The sequence below is a fragment of the Pantherophis guttatus genome, chromosome 2 (genome assembly GCF_059756535.1).
Source record: "Pantherophis guttatus breed Tessera chromosome 2, ASM5975653v1, whole genome shotgun sequence".
In the NCBI taxonomy this organism is placed as follows: domain Eukaryota; kingdom Metazoa; phylum Chordata; class Lepidosauria; order Squamata; family Colubridae; genus Pantherophis; species Pantherophis guttatus.
In genome coordinates, this window is record NC_142064.1 from 138,464,371 (window position 1) to 138,479,775 (window position 15,405).

Here is a 15,405-nt window from a genome sequence, read left to right on the forward strand (position 1 = left end):
TATGGGGTAGAAATTGTGACAGTAGCATCATAGTAGCATCACAGACAAGGCTCTTTGCAAAGGATGTCCCCAGTCTTCCAGCACAAAGGCTTTCTCGGAGTGTCTGATGTCATACTGGATGCTCCATCATTTCAAGCCATGAGATCTATTTTATTTTCTGATGGTGCGGAATTTGGGAGGCATTACCCAGGAGTTGTGGGCATCCTTAAGCTCTACCCATTTTATCACATAATTTTATACATAATTTAGGTTCACAGGAATTCTATATATGACACTGTCATATGATATTTGTTCTGTGCTTATCTAGTAAACAGAACCTTTCTCTTATATTCACCAAAATTTGTGATTCAAAAGCATTACCAATCATATAATACAATCATACAATTGTGAGGAGCAAAATGTAGCTGCAGGTATGTAATGATGCAATTAGCAATGCACAAAAAAAAAAAAAACATATCCATTACTTAGATAAATGGAAAGTTATAGGTTTCACATCCAATTTAAAGGAAAATTCGCACTGAAAAGATTCATTTGTATTAGAAATCAGGATAGCAGTCCAACATTCCACCCAGGCAATCCTAGCCATTCTTAAAGGCATATCTTACAGTGGTAAATTTATGAACAGAGATGGTTTCCTGTCCTTCGGCTATTGTGTAGAAGAGCAGATCACTGAGACGTGGCAGCATCCCATTCACGGAGAGGTCCCTGGAGAGAGATGGGAACAACATATGTATTGTTATCGTCCATCCTCCATCATCATCATCATCATCCCGTAGCAAGATGTAGCCTTCTTCATTGAAGATTATAGATCATAATATACCATGGTGGGCCAATGCGGTTTGATAGATTTTTTTTCCCAATTTCCCAGTCTAGGGCTTAGAAAATGTGACTGGCCAAAGTCACCCAGCCAGCTTCCATGCCTAAAGGAGAATTACTATAGGTCTCTCTGCTCCTATGTACCAAAATTAATTAATTCCTGGGAAGAGAAGTATCTCCTAAAAGAAAAGAATATGGGCAAATTAAAGCCATGCTACCAAGAGAGACAGGAAACATTTTCCCCACAGGAAAACATAATTCCACACTCAATTTATTCTCCTCATTAGCTCCTACGGGCCTTCTTCTCAGTACTCAGACAATAGGAAAAGTAGATTTCCCCTCACTGAAGTCGGAGAGTCAGCAGCATCAGGGATGGTTTAGAGCAGGGTTGATGGGACTGTACAAGGGATCAATGTTGTTGTTATTTGTAATATCATTAAAATAGCATTATTTTCATATAATGAAAAACATTCATTATAGGTTTGATAAACACCTGAAACTTCATGGGGTTGAAGTTAACTATGTAGGCTACTTATCAGGACCCTTCTGACTCAGGAATTCTGGGAGTCTATGCTGTTCCAAATATTGAAATGCCTCATAATCAGAATTTTCTGTGTAATAATACTGGGGTAACTCTCAGTCTAGCCATTTAGCTTCCATTCTCTCTATTGCCATGGGCCATGGGAACACAGAACAGACAACAAGATAGTTAAGGGAGGAAGGAGGGCTGGCACAGAAGAGATTCTTGAATCCCAGGTAAGCGTTAGAAAGAGAGTAATTCTGCCTTAATTACACTAGATATAAGTTGTGGAGAAAAATTACTGTGCTGTGCCTTTTAAGATTCTGTTGTATTGCTATACAAACAATATTTTTTTTTAAAAAAAAAGCCCAAGTCTTTTTGTTTACCATGGAACTTGACATCTACCTACAAAACTCTAAACTGGCTTTTGCTTTTTAGTCATAAAGGTGGATTCAAAAATATCCCTGTATTTTTTTTATTCCTAAAAAATCCATTATACCCCATTCAAATTCATGTTTAATAATTCTTTGGTACTAAGTGACATGGCCCGTTGTTTTTATCTTCTCCATTTTTATTAATTTATTTCTGGCAAGTATTTGATATAGGAAATTTGATTATTACCTATATAACACATTCAGTTCCAGCATTTTATTTAATATACAAAAATATGCAAGAATCGGGAAAAGAAGAAAAGAAGAATTAATTAAGCCTTAGAGATAGTTGAGATATAAATTGTACAGTGGATAATCATTCATTATGTTCCAATGCTATTATTTTATTATTTATTATTTAAAATTAGTCTGAAAGAAAAATAATTTCTAGATGAATGAATTTAAAACAAAAAAAAAAGCCTATTTAAAATTATTTTCAGAAATGCAAGGAAAGAAGCATGCCACTGTAATATTGATACAATGGATACTAATCAATATACAATCAGGTAGCTGCATGTTGTATTGCACATCAAATATGAAAAAAGGAAGACAAAATATCAAGAATAACAGCCTTGCACTACAAATGGCAAAAGAAAGATTATGTTTAAAACAAGCCTCCAATATTTCTCAACAACTTCAAATGTTATTTGAGTGTTAGAAAAATGCATTCAAAAGTAAAATGCGTATTTCTATGTTTTAACCTACAAAGTCAAATTACGATCATGCATCCTACAGAAACATAATCACCGTCATTTAGTACTTGGTGGAGATTTTATGCCCTGGAAAAAAATTCCCCAAAGTATTAACCATGCCTGATATATTTTAGATCATAAAATAGCACCAAGGCTCAGTTTGTTTCTCCTTTTCCATAGTTGCATTTTGGATCAAAAGCAATTCTGCTGCTGAGGGGATGTTTCTATGGCAGCCAGCATTTCTTCTGGGAACAGACTCAGTTCTTACCCCCCAGACTGGCAGAATTGAAGATGCTTAGCGTGTCATAGAACATGAAATGCCAAAAATCAATAGGCACCAACTAAAAGACAGTGACAATGACTTCTGTATATTTAAATAATTTAGTCAGAAATCTTAATGTTTCTTTTGTGTCTTGGATTGAAAACTCTTGGATTGTGGCTGTGCAGGCAGTGTGAAGCTCTAGTTGCATTTAAAAAAAAGAAAAAAAAAGAATAACTGAATTAAACAAATTGAAAGGCTTTGGGCAAGGTTTCCTTTTCAACCCCATCTCCTTTGCCTCTCTACTTCATTTATTTGACTGAACAAATAAATAAAGCTGGGGTAAAGATAGTCCTCAACTTACGACCACAATTGAGCCCAAAATTATGTTGTTAAGTGAGACATTTATTAAGTGAGTTTTGTCCCATTTTATGACCTTTCTCGCCACAGCTGTTAAGTGAATCACTGCAGTTGATAAGTTAGCAACCCGGTTGTTAAGTGAATCTGGATTCCCCATTGACTTTTATTGTTCAGAAAGCCGCAAAAGGTGATCACACGACCCCATAACACAACAACGGTCATAAGCATGAATCAATTGCCAAGCATCTGAACTTTGATCACATGACCATGGGGATGCTGCAAAGGTGGTAACTGTGAAAAACGGTCACAACAGGACACTTTTTTCAGTGCCGTTGTAACTTTCAATGGTCACTAAGCAAACTGTTACACGTTGAGGACTACCTGTAGCAAGAAAGCCGCATTTGTCCCTGGGTGCCAATGTGGGGAAAAAAGTCTGGGCTCTGGATCTATCACATGGAGAAAGTTGGCTAGTGCAAGGCAAGGAGCTGCACTCCAAGGGTTGGAAGTAACGTGATCTTACACATTTCGCCATTGGGAATGGCCACACACACACACACACCCCCCAATTTAAGATCCCCCAAACTACAGCGTGACGAGCGATAGCCCTTACTGATCAGTGAGGCGCTGTTTAGGCGGCTGCGGCTGCTGATGACGGCCATTCATCACCGCCTCTCTCCCTCCGGTGGAGTAGGGGGCTCTGCCCAAAGCCGCGGGAAGGACCAGCTGCTCCAAACCGTGTCCCGACGACCCTCTTCTCCAGTGGCGCCGGATCTCCCGAGGCTGCAGCGCTCCTGTCACGATCCTGAAAGCGCCCATGACTGCAGCCGATGCCTCCGGCTCTCCAGATGGGGAGCGCACCTTGAAGGTACGGGGAGGAAGCGCCAAAGGACAGGGCTGCCGCCCCCCCGCGGCTCCTGCCCCTTTAAAAGAAAAACATCAGGCCGGTGGTTTCCAAAAGCGGAGGGAGGGGCGAGGAGGAACTCCAGCCAATCAGCTAAACAACGATTTTAAGGAACTATAGAAAACCAATGAGGAATGGCGGGAGGAAGGGGCTTTGCATGGGCTTTGCATTTCCTACCCTCCAAAGGTAGGGTGGGAAAATACAGACAATGCTTCTCGGGTCTCTAAAGGCAGCCCCTCTTTCAGTGACCCGAGGGGACGATATGATATAGGCATCTTTTATTGGCTTTGTAGTACTCACTGTTTGGGATAGCGAGGTACTGCTAACACGATCCTTCCTTTGGAATGTTAGGGCGTAGAGATGCAGTGATTGAAATTTATGGGGATATAAAACTTCTGTACTTTTTAGACTTTTTTTTTTAAAACCCTGCTTTCATTGTTTTTATAAATAACTCCAGGTGGGGAACTTACCTAATATTCCTTCCCCCTCGTATTTTTCCCAGAATAGCAGGTAAATTGGGCTGAGAGAGAGTGACTGGCCCAAAGTCATCTAGCCGGTTTTACAGGTTTGAAGCAGTGGTGAAATCCAATTTTTTTTTACTACCAGTTCTGTGGGTGTGGCTTGGTGGGCGTGGCAGGGGAAGGATATTGCAAAATCTCCATTCCCACCCCACTCCAGAGGAAGGATATGCAAATTTCCCATTCCCTCCTCACTTCTGGGGGAAGGATATTGCAAAACCTCCATTCACACCCCACTTCTGGGGGAAGGATATTGCAAAATCTCCATTCCCACCCCACTCTGAGGCCAGCCAGAGGTGGTATTTGCCGGTTTTATTTATTTATTTATTTATTTATTTATTTATTTATTTATTTATTTATTATTCGAATTTCTATACCGCCCTTCTCCTTTCGGACTCAGGGCGGTGAACAGCCAAAATAAAAGCATTTATACATAAAGTACGGTTCTCCAAACTACTCAAAATTTCCATTACCAATTCTCCAGAACCTGTCAGAACCTGCTGGATTTCACCCGTGGTATGAAGGTCTCTTCATTGAAGGTTATGGACTGCACTCCATTGTGCTGGTTCAGTATGGGTTGATAGATGTTTTTCAGCTTGGTTATGGAATTAACATTTTCCGAGGTTCATGTGACACAAACAACCCTATCCTAACCATATAGCCTCATTTATACAACACTCATGACTGTAATATGATGGACAAAAGTGTTGTTCATTATGTGATACGAAACCTGTTCCCATCTGTCATTTGTTCTATTGAATACGTTGACATTCTTAGATTATTAGGTTCATGCATTGCAGTGAAAGATGGATTATTAGAGAATGTTCCATGTTGTGCTCATTTCAACATATTTTCTGAATGTGGCCAATGGTTTCTTGAATAATCTTGATATCTAGCTTCTTCTCTTGAATTAAACTCATGCTATACCATATGTTTCATTGTTCTATCAAGTTTTTAAAAAGTCAATTTTTCTTCCTGTGCTTCCAAGCTATATATATCTTGCATTTTCCTAGAATCTCAAATAATGTTTCCTTTTATACATGAGAACAAAATGATAGTCCCCTACCCCCCCCCCCCACTGCCAAGGGAGTAGAATGAAGTCTAAAATAAAGACATGCTACCTTAGAGTTATTTAATATATTGTGGAGGGAGGTTTTTTATTTTATTCAGAAATATTTTATTTTTTAAATTGTTTTATTACATTATAGAATACAAATAACCAAGTAAAGTGGTACATTTAGTTGTAATGATTAAACTGTCTTTCAAAATAGAAAATGTATATCAATGTTAAATAAGATTTCTGAGATGTAAATGGAACAGAACTGCTCAAATTATACAGTTGATGCTGAATATTACAAGTTGCAGATTACGCTGAATTATTTTGTAATATGAACTTTTAGATCTTTGAGGTTAAAATAATAATAACTTTATTGTCATTGTACGGGTATACATAGTATACCCATACAATAAAATTCACTTAACACCCAAAGACCAGGTCTAACACACATAACAATCCCCAAACACACTCCCACCCACCACAAATCCCCCACTTCTAAACCACCCAAACATCCACACAACAGACCAAGTAATGCTGTCCAACAGCTCACTGATGGTGGCCCTTTAGTTCATTGTTGAGTGCAATTATAGCTCTGGGATAAAAACTATTCAGAAAACGTGTGGTCCGAGTTTTAATTGTTCTGTATCTTCTGCCAGAAGTCTCCTCTGTATTTTTAATTACATAAACTAAAAGAAAGAAAAGAGAAGAAAAGGGGGATGGAATGCTGAGACAGTCGCTCACAGCTTCAGTGATAAACTTTGCCCAACATTGGAAGAAAGATACAACGCCTCTGATATCCAATTGTGAATAAAATGTGGAGAACATATGGCAGTGAAACTACAGATAGTCCTTGACTTACAGCCATTAATTTAGTGGTTGTTCAGCACTGAAAAAAATGACTTATGACTGGTCCTCATTTTTATAATCATCGCAGCCTCATGTCATCTGATCAAAATTCAGGGACTTGGCAACCAGCATGTATTTACAATGGTTGCAGCATCCTGGGGTCAATTGTTACCATTTGTGATTTTCCCAGATGGCTTCTGACAAGTAAAGTCAATGAGGGAAGCCAGATATGTTTAATTACCCCCTCATTTGCATAACCCATGCAGTGATTTACTTAACAACCATGGCAAAAGTGTAACATTGAGCATGATTCACTTAACAACTGCCTTGCTTATCAACAGAAATGATGGTCACAATTGTGCTGGTAAGCCAAGGACTACTTGCACAGCATATGTTCACAATAGAAGCTTAACCAAATTCAAGAAAGAATAGCTTCTATTCATACAACCCATCATGCAGCAAAGCAAATACAAACATTTACATTTTGATTTTTAAGAGGGCTTAAATATTTATAAACACTGCAAATCTTTTGGATGCAGAGAAGAGGGAAGTTAGAGACTAAATATCCACTTTTTTTTTTAACTTACAGTATTGAATATCCAGTACAGGTGGTTCTTGACTTACAACAGTTCATTTAGTGACCGTTCAAAGTTACAACGGCACTGAAAAAAAGTGACTTGCAAATGTTGAAGTATCCCCATGGTCACATGATCAAAATTCAGACACTTGGCAATTGATTCATATTCATAGCATCCCGGGGTCATGTGATCCCCTTCTGCAACCTTCTGACAAGCAAAATCAATGGGGAAGACAGATTCACTTAACACCCGTGTTACTAACTTAACAACTGCAGTGATTCACTTAACAACTGTGTCAAGAAAGGTCATAAAACGGGGCGAACCTCGCTTAACAAATGTCTCACTTAATAACATAAATTTTGGGCTCAGTTGTCATAAGTCAAGGACTACCTATATTGATAACAAAAGACAAGTGAGAGGACAGTTGGGGTGAGGGGTTGGATTTAAAAAGTAACACAAAATCTTGCAGTTGCTTGTATTCAAAATGGCCATTCCTGAAAAGATAATTCTGTCTGAATGGTGTCATTTCCAATACTATGTTAAGTTGCTTTAAGCTTCTTACTCATAAACAGTTATTCAGATCATAAAAATTGGGGGCAACAACATAGGCAACCAGTGTTTATAGCTTTACAATCATTCAGAAAAAAAAAAAAACTTTGATTCCTTTCTCTGGCCTTAGGGAGGCATATTGTGTAAAAACTTAGTATCTCCTCACAGTCGTTTCATTCATCAAATGAATGGATTTTTTTCCTGTCATTGCCTCTGAGAAAACCATGTTAGCTGTGGGAAAGACCAAAAACAGAAACAGGGATGACCTAATGTAAAAACGGTTGCAACCCAACTGCCTCCTTTTCATCCCCACCCCCACAACATATTGTCTTTTTTTAATCCTTTTTTCCCCTCTTTTCCCATCTCTTATTTCCCTGCTTCCTTTTGGCTGCCAGAGACCAAAGTCACTTTGCTCAAGGACTGATTTCATCGCCACAACTTCAAATGTTATTTGAGTGTGACAGAGTTTTGTAATTAGGATTAATTGCTAATCCCTCCTCTGATTTAAAGAGTTGTACCCGGCATTATAGATATACTTTTCACATTGTGAGCTTTACAGGTAGTCCTCGATTTACGACCACAGTTAGGACTAGAATTTTAGTTCCTAAATGATTCAATTGTTAAGTGAGGCATCACATTACCAAACCCAATTGTACAGCAATGTTAATGTGGTTGTAAAGTGAGTCATGTGGTTAAGGGAATCACATGACTGTTAAGAGAATCCAGCTTCCCCAATTAACTTTGTTGGAAGCTAGGCGGGAAAGTTGCAATCACATAACCATAAATTGCTGCATGGTGATTTTGTGACTGTGGGGTGGGGTAATGGTTGTATCTTCAAGGACAGGTCAGTTTTTCTGAAGTTGTAACTTTTAGCCATTGTTAAATGAACAGTAGTCAAGGATTACCTGTATTTAATCATGGTTCTTTCAATCCACAATTGGTTGGATTCACACAATCTGCTAAAGATAAAACAAAGTAAACCATATTTAAACTTAGCATATATTTTAATAATATTGGCCACACACCCATTTTCTCCTTCCATTTGCTCCTGTTCTTGGCTGGTTTCAAAAAACTCTTCTATTTTACTCAAGTTGTCTGAATTAACATAATAAACAAAATGTTTATTTCCTTATATATCCTATTTCAACCTGGGACACAAAACCTATGTCAGTATCAGTCATCATTGTCCATGTTGTTTGGGGTTATTGCACATCATAGTTCAGCAACATCTGGTAGTGGAGGGGATGTGAGCATTTTCCAAAATCCCTTAAATATTTTAAAAATCGTGTGGTCATTCACTACTGCATTGAGACATGCCACTAGATGGTGATAGTTCTCCTGCTTCCCAATCAATTGACAAGTATCTTTTATTAAGAGTTCCGAAGAGAACTATCGGTTTGGACAATATAGGGCTCCAGAATTACAGGAGCTAAATGAAAAAAAATTTAAGCAGTTACAGAATAACAGAGTTGGAAGGGACTTTGGAGGTGTTTTAGTCCAACCCTCTGCTCAAGCAGGAATCCCTATATGATTTCAAACAAATGGCTGTCCAATCTCTTCTTAAAAACATCTAGTGTTGGAGCACAACTTCTGGAGGCAAGTTGTTCTGCTGATTAATTGTTATGTCAGGAAAGTTCTCCTTAGTTCTAGATTGCTTCTCTCCTTGATTAGTTTCCATCCATTGCTTCTTGTCTTGCTTTCAGGTGCTTTGGAGAATAGCTTGACTCCCTCTTCTTTGTGGCAGCCCCTGAGATATTCATAACCATAAGTTTATTTGTCAAGCATATATAAAATAGCAGGTAAAAGTATAAACATAATTTGAATACATGAAAAGAGTAAGTAAAAAAGGAATATTGGGACAGGGACGGTAGGCAAGCTGGTGCACTTATGCACGCTGGAACATTGGAACATTGGAACACTGCTATCATATCACGCTGAGTCCTTCTTTTCATTACTAGACATACCCAGGTCCTGCAACCGTTCTTCATGTTTCATCCTCCAGTCCCCAGTCATCTTTCTTGCTCTTCTCTGCACTCTTTCTAGTGTCTCAACAACTTTTTTATATTGTGGCAACCAAAGCTGGATGCAGTATTCCAAGGATGGTCTTATCAAGGCATTATAAAGGGGTATTAACACTTCACTTCAGTGGTGGGTTTCAAATTTTTTTACAACGGTTCTGTGGTTGTGGCTTGGTAGGCGTGGCATGGCTTGGTGGTTATGGCTTGGGCATGGCATGGGAAGGATACTGTAAAATCTCCATTCCTTCCCCAATCCGGGGGAAGGTTACTGCAAAATCCCCATTTCCTCTCGCTCAGCTGGGACTCAGGCGGCAGAGAATAGATGGGGGCAGGGCCAGTCAGAATTTTTACTACCGGTTCTCCGAACTACTCAAAGTTTCCGCTACCGGTTCTCAGAACTGGTCAGAATGTGCTGAAACCCACCTCTGCTTCACTTGATTCTCTCCTTCTATTAATGCAGCCTGGGAGTGCATTATGCTTCATATTTCACATTTTCATGAAAATCAGAAACTTTGTGCATTGTAGATCCATTATCTTTTTTGAGAGAAGATGGTGTTAATAAATCCCACATAGTGTACGACACTTTATAATTCAGTGTGTCTTGCAAATCTAGCAAATTGAATAAACCATAGTTACATTATATTGATTTGACTTCAGTACTTCTTTAACCTAGCAATTCTTCTCTGTGATTAGAATCTATGCGGCTGGCACCATCTGTGGGGAAAAAGGTCAGCTATGAAAGAGTGTCTGTTGTAACAATTGTGTGTGTGTGTAAGAGATCTCAAATACTGAGAATCATCCTTGTTTCTTTTTGCCCATCCTATTTGGATTTCTTTTTCTTGGGCTTTTAGACATGATATAAACAGATACAGATCGACTTAACAACTACAATTAAGCCCAATTTTTTTGTTGCCAAAGCCAGAAAGTTATAAGTGAGTTTTGCCCCGTTTTATGACTTTTCTTGCCACAGTTGTTAGTATAAGCTAATCACCGCAGTTGCTAGGTTAGTAACATGGTTGCTAAGTGAAACTTAATTCCCATTGACTTTGCTTGTCAGAAGGTTGAAAAAGGTAATCACATGACTCCAGGACACTGCAACTATCATAAAAAAACTATTTGCCAAACATCTGAATTTTGATCACGTGACCATGTGATGGTTGTAAGCAGAGGTGGATTTCAGCAAGTTCTGACTAGTTCTGGAGAACCGGTAGCGGAAATTTTGAGTAGTAGTAAAAATTCTGACTGGCCCCGCCCCCATCTATTCTGTGCCTCCCGAGTCCCAGCTGATTGGGAGGAAATGGGAATTTTGCAGTAACCTTCCCCTGCCACACCCACCAAGCCACACCCACAGAATCGGTAGTAAAAAATTTTGAAACCCACCACTGGTTGTAAGAGTGAAAAACAGTCATAAGTCACTTTTTTTCAGGGCTGTTGTAATTTTGGTCACTAAACAAATGGTTGCAAGTCAAGGACTTGCATTGCTTTTATTTTTTTCTATTTTTTTTTCAGTTGCCCTTTGGCAGCAGTCATTCAGTCAGGTTGTAGCAGAAAAAATGTCACACTACTATAATTTCATTGAAAGGCCAGCATCTCTTAGCTCTTCTTTTTCTTGAATAGGATGAACTCAGGACAGTCCTTAAATTAATTCTCAACCTGCACATGTTTTTTTTTCCTCATCCCTCCCAACTACTTTTTCTCTTGTGATATATTCTGAAAAATCTATACCTGAAAACAGGAAGTCTCATTACTGCTTTTCGCTTTTTCACTGCAAGCTATGTGTTTAGGCATATACAAATCGTGGCCGAAGAAAATGGAAAAATTGTAGATTTTTCAGCCAGTCCCTGTCGATACACTTTAATGTCATTATCTGTGATAATTCTGATTTTTATGCTGCAGCCTCATTGCTGATCTTTGCCTCCAAAACTGAGTTACGGCACAATAGCCAGACGTCCTTTTCTCTTTTTCAAATCCTGTGAAGTTCTCTTTTGGAGCTCTAGAATTTGTTACAATGCAGCTTTGAAAAGGAAATATTTGAAAGGTGTTTCTTCTAAGTTGACAATGTGCTTAATTTTTTAAAAGACTTTTTTTAAAAAAAAAAATACTGTCTGCTTTTTTGCTCCTATCTCAGGCAAGCCTATACAATACACATACCAGCTTTTGCTTTTCCACGCCAAGAAATGCAGACAACCAATAATATACTTTTTAAAAAAGTGACTCCTGGCCTGGATTTCCTTTATCTGGAAGCAGTGCAAGTGTAAAGGGATTAAATAAAACAACTGCTGGGGTTTGCCATTGTTTTGCTGCTGTTCCCTTGAAGCCAGCTCCTCTTCGAGTCCCATCTCCAGCAACATATTGTGAAGTCAGCCTTTTGGGGTCACTACAAAATAGGACCCACCCATCTCTCTTTCTCTCTCTCTCTCTTCTCTGCCTGGACAGAAAACTGGTCTTTCAGCCAAAACAAACTGGCTACATATTTCCCAACCATTTTGCCCCCTCCTTCATGAAGAGTTGGGCTGGCATCCAACACATCTGCAGTTACGGTCAGTCTTGCCAGCTGGAAAACCAGAGGCTGTGACGCTAGCAAAAGCTGTTTGGCCTGACGGTTCCCCAGATTTCACCCTTTCTACTCTGGGGGCACAGGGGTGGGGGTGGGGGGGAAGGAGGAAGAGGAGGCTTCCCTTCAAGGTAAAAGTAAGGACCTTCTTGGGAAAACACACTGCCTCCAGAGAGATTAGATTGGGTTCAGCACCAGAACTGATTTAAGGGCACATGAAAAGATCTGGAAAGGAGTAATAACCACCAGCAGATCTTAGTATGTTTCCAGCAAGGCTACACCATCATAGCCAACTCTCGTAAATCAAGAATGAAAGGGCAGAGCTTTCCAGACAGTGTCCGTGCTTCACCGTAGTTAAGAAAGATGTGGTTTACTCACCCAACTTATGTGTCTGCATTACACAACAAACCATAACCTAACCACAGAGATTGGATTCATAAAACATCCTAGGTTGGAATGGGGCTGACTAGTTTGTGAGCCTGCGTCATGAAAGCCTGAAATAATGATGTTTTTTTTTTTAAGTGAAGGTATAATTAAAGTTTGTGTAACTCACCATGCAAATACTAACATTGACTTAATAGTTATTTCCTTCTCTTCCCAGGAAATACTGAGAACTGTAGTCTTGAGAAACAACCCTCCCTGACCTACAAACCCCAGAGGTCTGCAAGTTAGTTTCTAATTGTAAGATAAGCTCCAAATAAATAAATAAATAAATAAATAAATAAATAAATAATAGGGGAGAAAGTTTGGCAAATCTGTAGGACTTATACCCCACTTTTTGCTACTGTATTGTTTTAGGTTAACATAAAATCTGATGGCATGCTTCCAAATCCCTATCCCACTTTTATAAAACTTAACAATGTGTTCATCTCTAGAGTTGCACTATTTACAGTAAAAATGGAGATTTCCTCAGCTGGCCAATGAGATGTTCCATGATTCCATCCCATAAAATGTATTCAAAGATACTCAGTTTTAATCTAATTTATTTGGCAATATTTGTCACATAATGCTGATTCATCAGTCATGCTAATTCATAATGTGATTTGGTATTGGTTTAACATCCTGGGCGAACTAGCCATTATAGCTTGTAAGGGAATTCATAATTTAATGGATAAAAATCAATCATTGTTTATTTATGTCTTGCTGGAATGTCATTTATTTACTTAGAAATGTACAGCCCACCTCTAACTAGAGTATAATTTTAGTCTAGCATCATTAAATCCAAAGAAATATACATAACGTTGCTTATAGTAGTTGCTTACATATGCCTATTTTTTCAGTGTATCGAATTGGGTTTACTTCTGGTATAATAAACTGAGTTTATAATCATCTCCATATTTGCTTACTGGTAAATCTCACTGAATGCAGTGGGATTTATTTGAGAAAAAAGATACATAGGGATGCCTACTGATAACTCTGGCACAGCAAAATTCTAAAAGTGAAAAAAGCAGCTTTCTACAAAGGGGCTGCTATTCTGACTCCAGAAATATAAACCTTGGAGTCAGAGGCACACACTTGAGTTAGCTGCTCATCCTGATTAAAAGGAAGGTTTCCCCCAGTGGTGAAATCCAATTTTTTGTTACTATCAGTTCTGTGGGCGTGGCTTGGCAGGCATGGCAGGGGAAGGATACTGCAAAATCCCCATTCCCACCCCACTCTGGGACCAGACAGAGGTAGTATTTGCCGGTTCTCCAAACTGCTCAAAATTTCCACTACCGGTTTTCCAGAACCTGTCAGAACCGCCTGGATTTCACCCCTGGTTTCTCCCTACCCCATGAGATTTGTGTGGCCCCTACTCTAACCTCATTCAAGCAAGCCTTTAAAACTTGGTTTTGCCCCTAGGCTTTAATTTTTGTTTGGAAGGTGGGTCACAGGTGGGAAAGCTGTATGTATGTATGTATGTATGTTGAGAGGCTTTTATCTTTCTCGATGTTTCATTAACTTATTTGAACAGTTGTTGTTTTTTTAAATTTGATTTTAATACCTTATGCTACCCAGATTTGTTTTGGTATTAGTGGCTTTAGAGATTTGATAAATAGTGTCAGCAGAATTGGATGCAATAACCAGGTACTTGTTATCACTTTTAAAACTCTTTAAGATATAGGGCCTGGATACCTCAGGGACTGCCTAACTCCCATGGTTTCTGCCCATCCAGTTTGGTGTACCAGGGTGTCATCTTATGGGACACAGGAAGCACATCTACAGTATTCAGTTGCAATTCCTGCCCTCTGGAATGACCACCCCCAGAGATTCCGTCAGGATTCATCCCATCCTGCTTGTTCTTCCAAGCCTTGCAGATGCAGGATGACAGGGGAGCCTGCTTTTATCCTTTTGCTTGTTTAGTTTTGCATGGGTATTAGTTTGAATATTTGATCTCAGAGTCAATTGTATCTTTCATTTGTCTGTCTGTCTGTCTGTCTGTCTGTCTGTCTATCTATCTATCTATCTATCTATCTATCTATCTATCTATCTATCTATCTAATATGCATGTTGGTTCCTAGTTATAAGCTAACCAGAGTCATTTGGGAACCATATTTTAAATAAATAAACAACAGAGCCATAGGCAAGAAATCAGTTGTTCAAGTAGCGAGAGGAATAAAACCTGCAAATGATTATAGATAGTCCTCAACTTATAACCATTCGTTCAGCAACTGGCCATCCCAGCAACCCCATAGTCATGTGATTATAATCTGGGCAATTAGCAACCTGTGTACACTTATGATTGGTTGCCAAGCACCCCACAATCAGGTGATTGCCATCTGCAACCTTTCCTGCTGGCTTCCCCAGAAACTCAATGGGAAAGACCTGGAATGGGAAAGCTGGAAAGGTCACAAGTTGCTGGGGTGGTCTCCCCCTCCCCCATGCACTCTCCCCAACCCCTCTGCAGTCGCCACTCACGAATCATCATGCACCTCCCTGAACCATGCTCCTTTGCAGCCTTGCGCACCCTTTTGCATCTTTGCTCAACCTCCCCAACCTGCCCTGAACCTTGGGCAACCTCCCTGACCTGCATGGTATCTCTCATACATATTTGCACTCCCTCCTGACCAACGCAGCACCTCTCACACACCCTTTCTGAGCCACAAGGTGCTTCTCACCCCCCCACCCCCCACCATGCATTTCTTCCCTGCCCCACCTGGCAATAGCCGCTTACTTGCCTGCCAGTCTGGGACTTGCAACTTCCAGATGGCTTCTCCACTGACTTTCATTATGGGAAAGCAGGTAGTTTGTCTCATCTAAGGACCGTGGGATTCATTTAATGATGGCAACCAAGATCGCAGGGATTGTCATCCCTGCAGTGATGCA

At 39.5% G+C, this 15,405-nt stretch overlaps 1 protein-coding gene across 1 annotated transcript in view; it reads right to left on the reverse strand.

The window, feature by feature from the left end:
* Positions 1-4,097, reverse strand: part of GLS2 (glutaminase 2) — a 26,724-nt gene extending 22,627 nt beyond the window's left edge. Inside the window, exons 1-2 of the mRNA XM_034412384.3 lie at positions 3,689-4,097; positions 606-705 (exon numbers count right to left, since the gene is read on the reverse strand). Of these exons, the coding sequence (XP_034268275.2) occupies positions 606-705; positions 3,689-3,894 (306 nt within the window). The 5' untranslated portion in view covers positions 3,895-4,097. The remainder of the gene's footprint in view (positions 1-605; positions 706-3,688) is intronic.
* Positions 4,098-15,405: the final 11,308 nt, after the last annotated feature.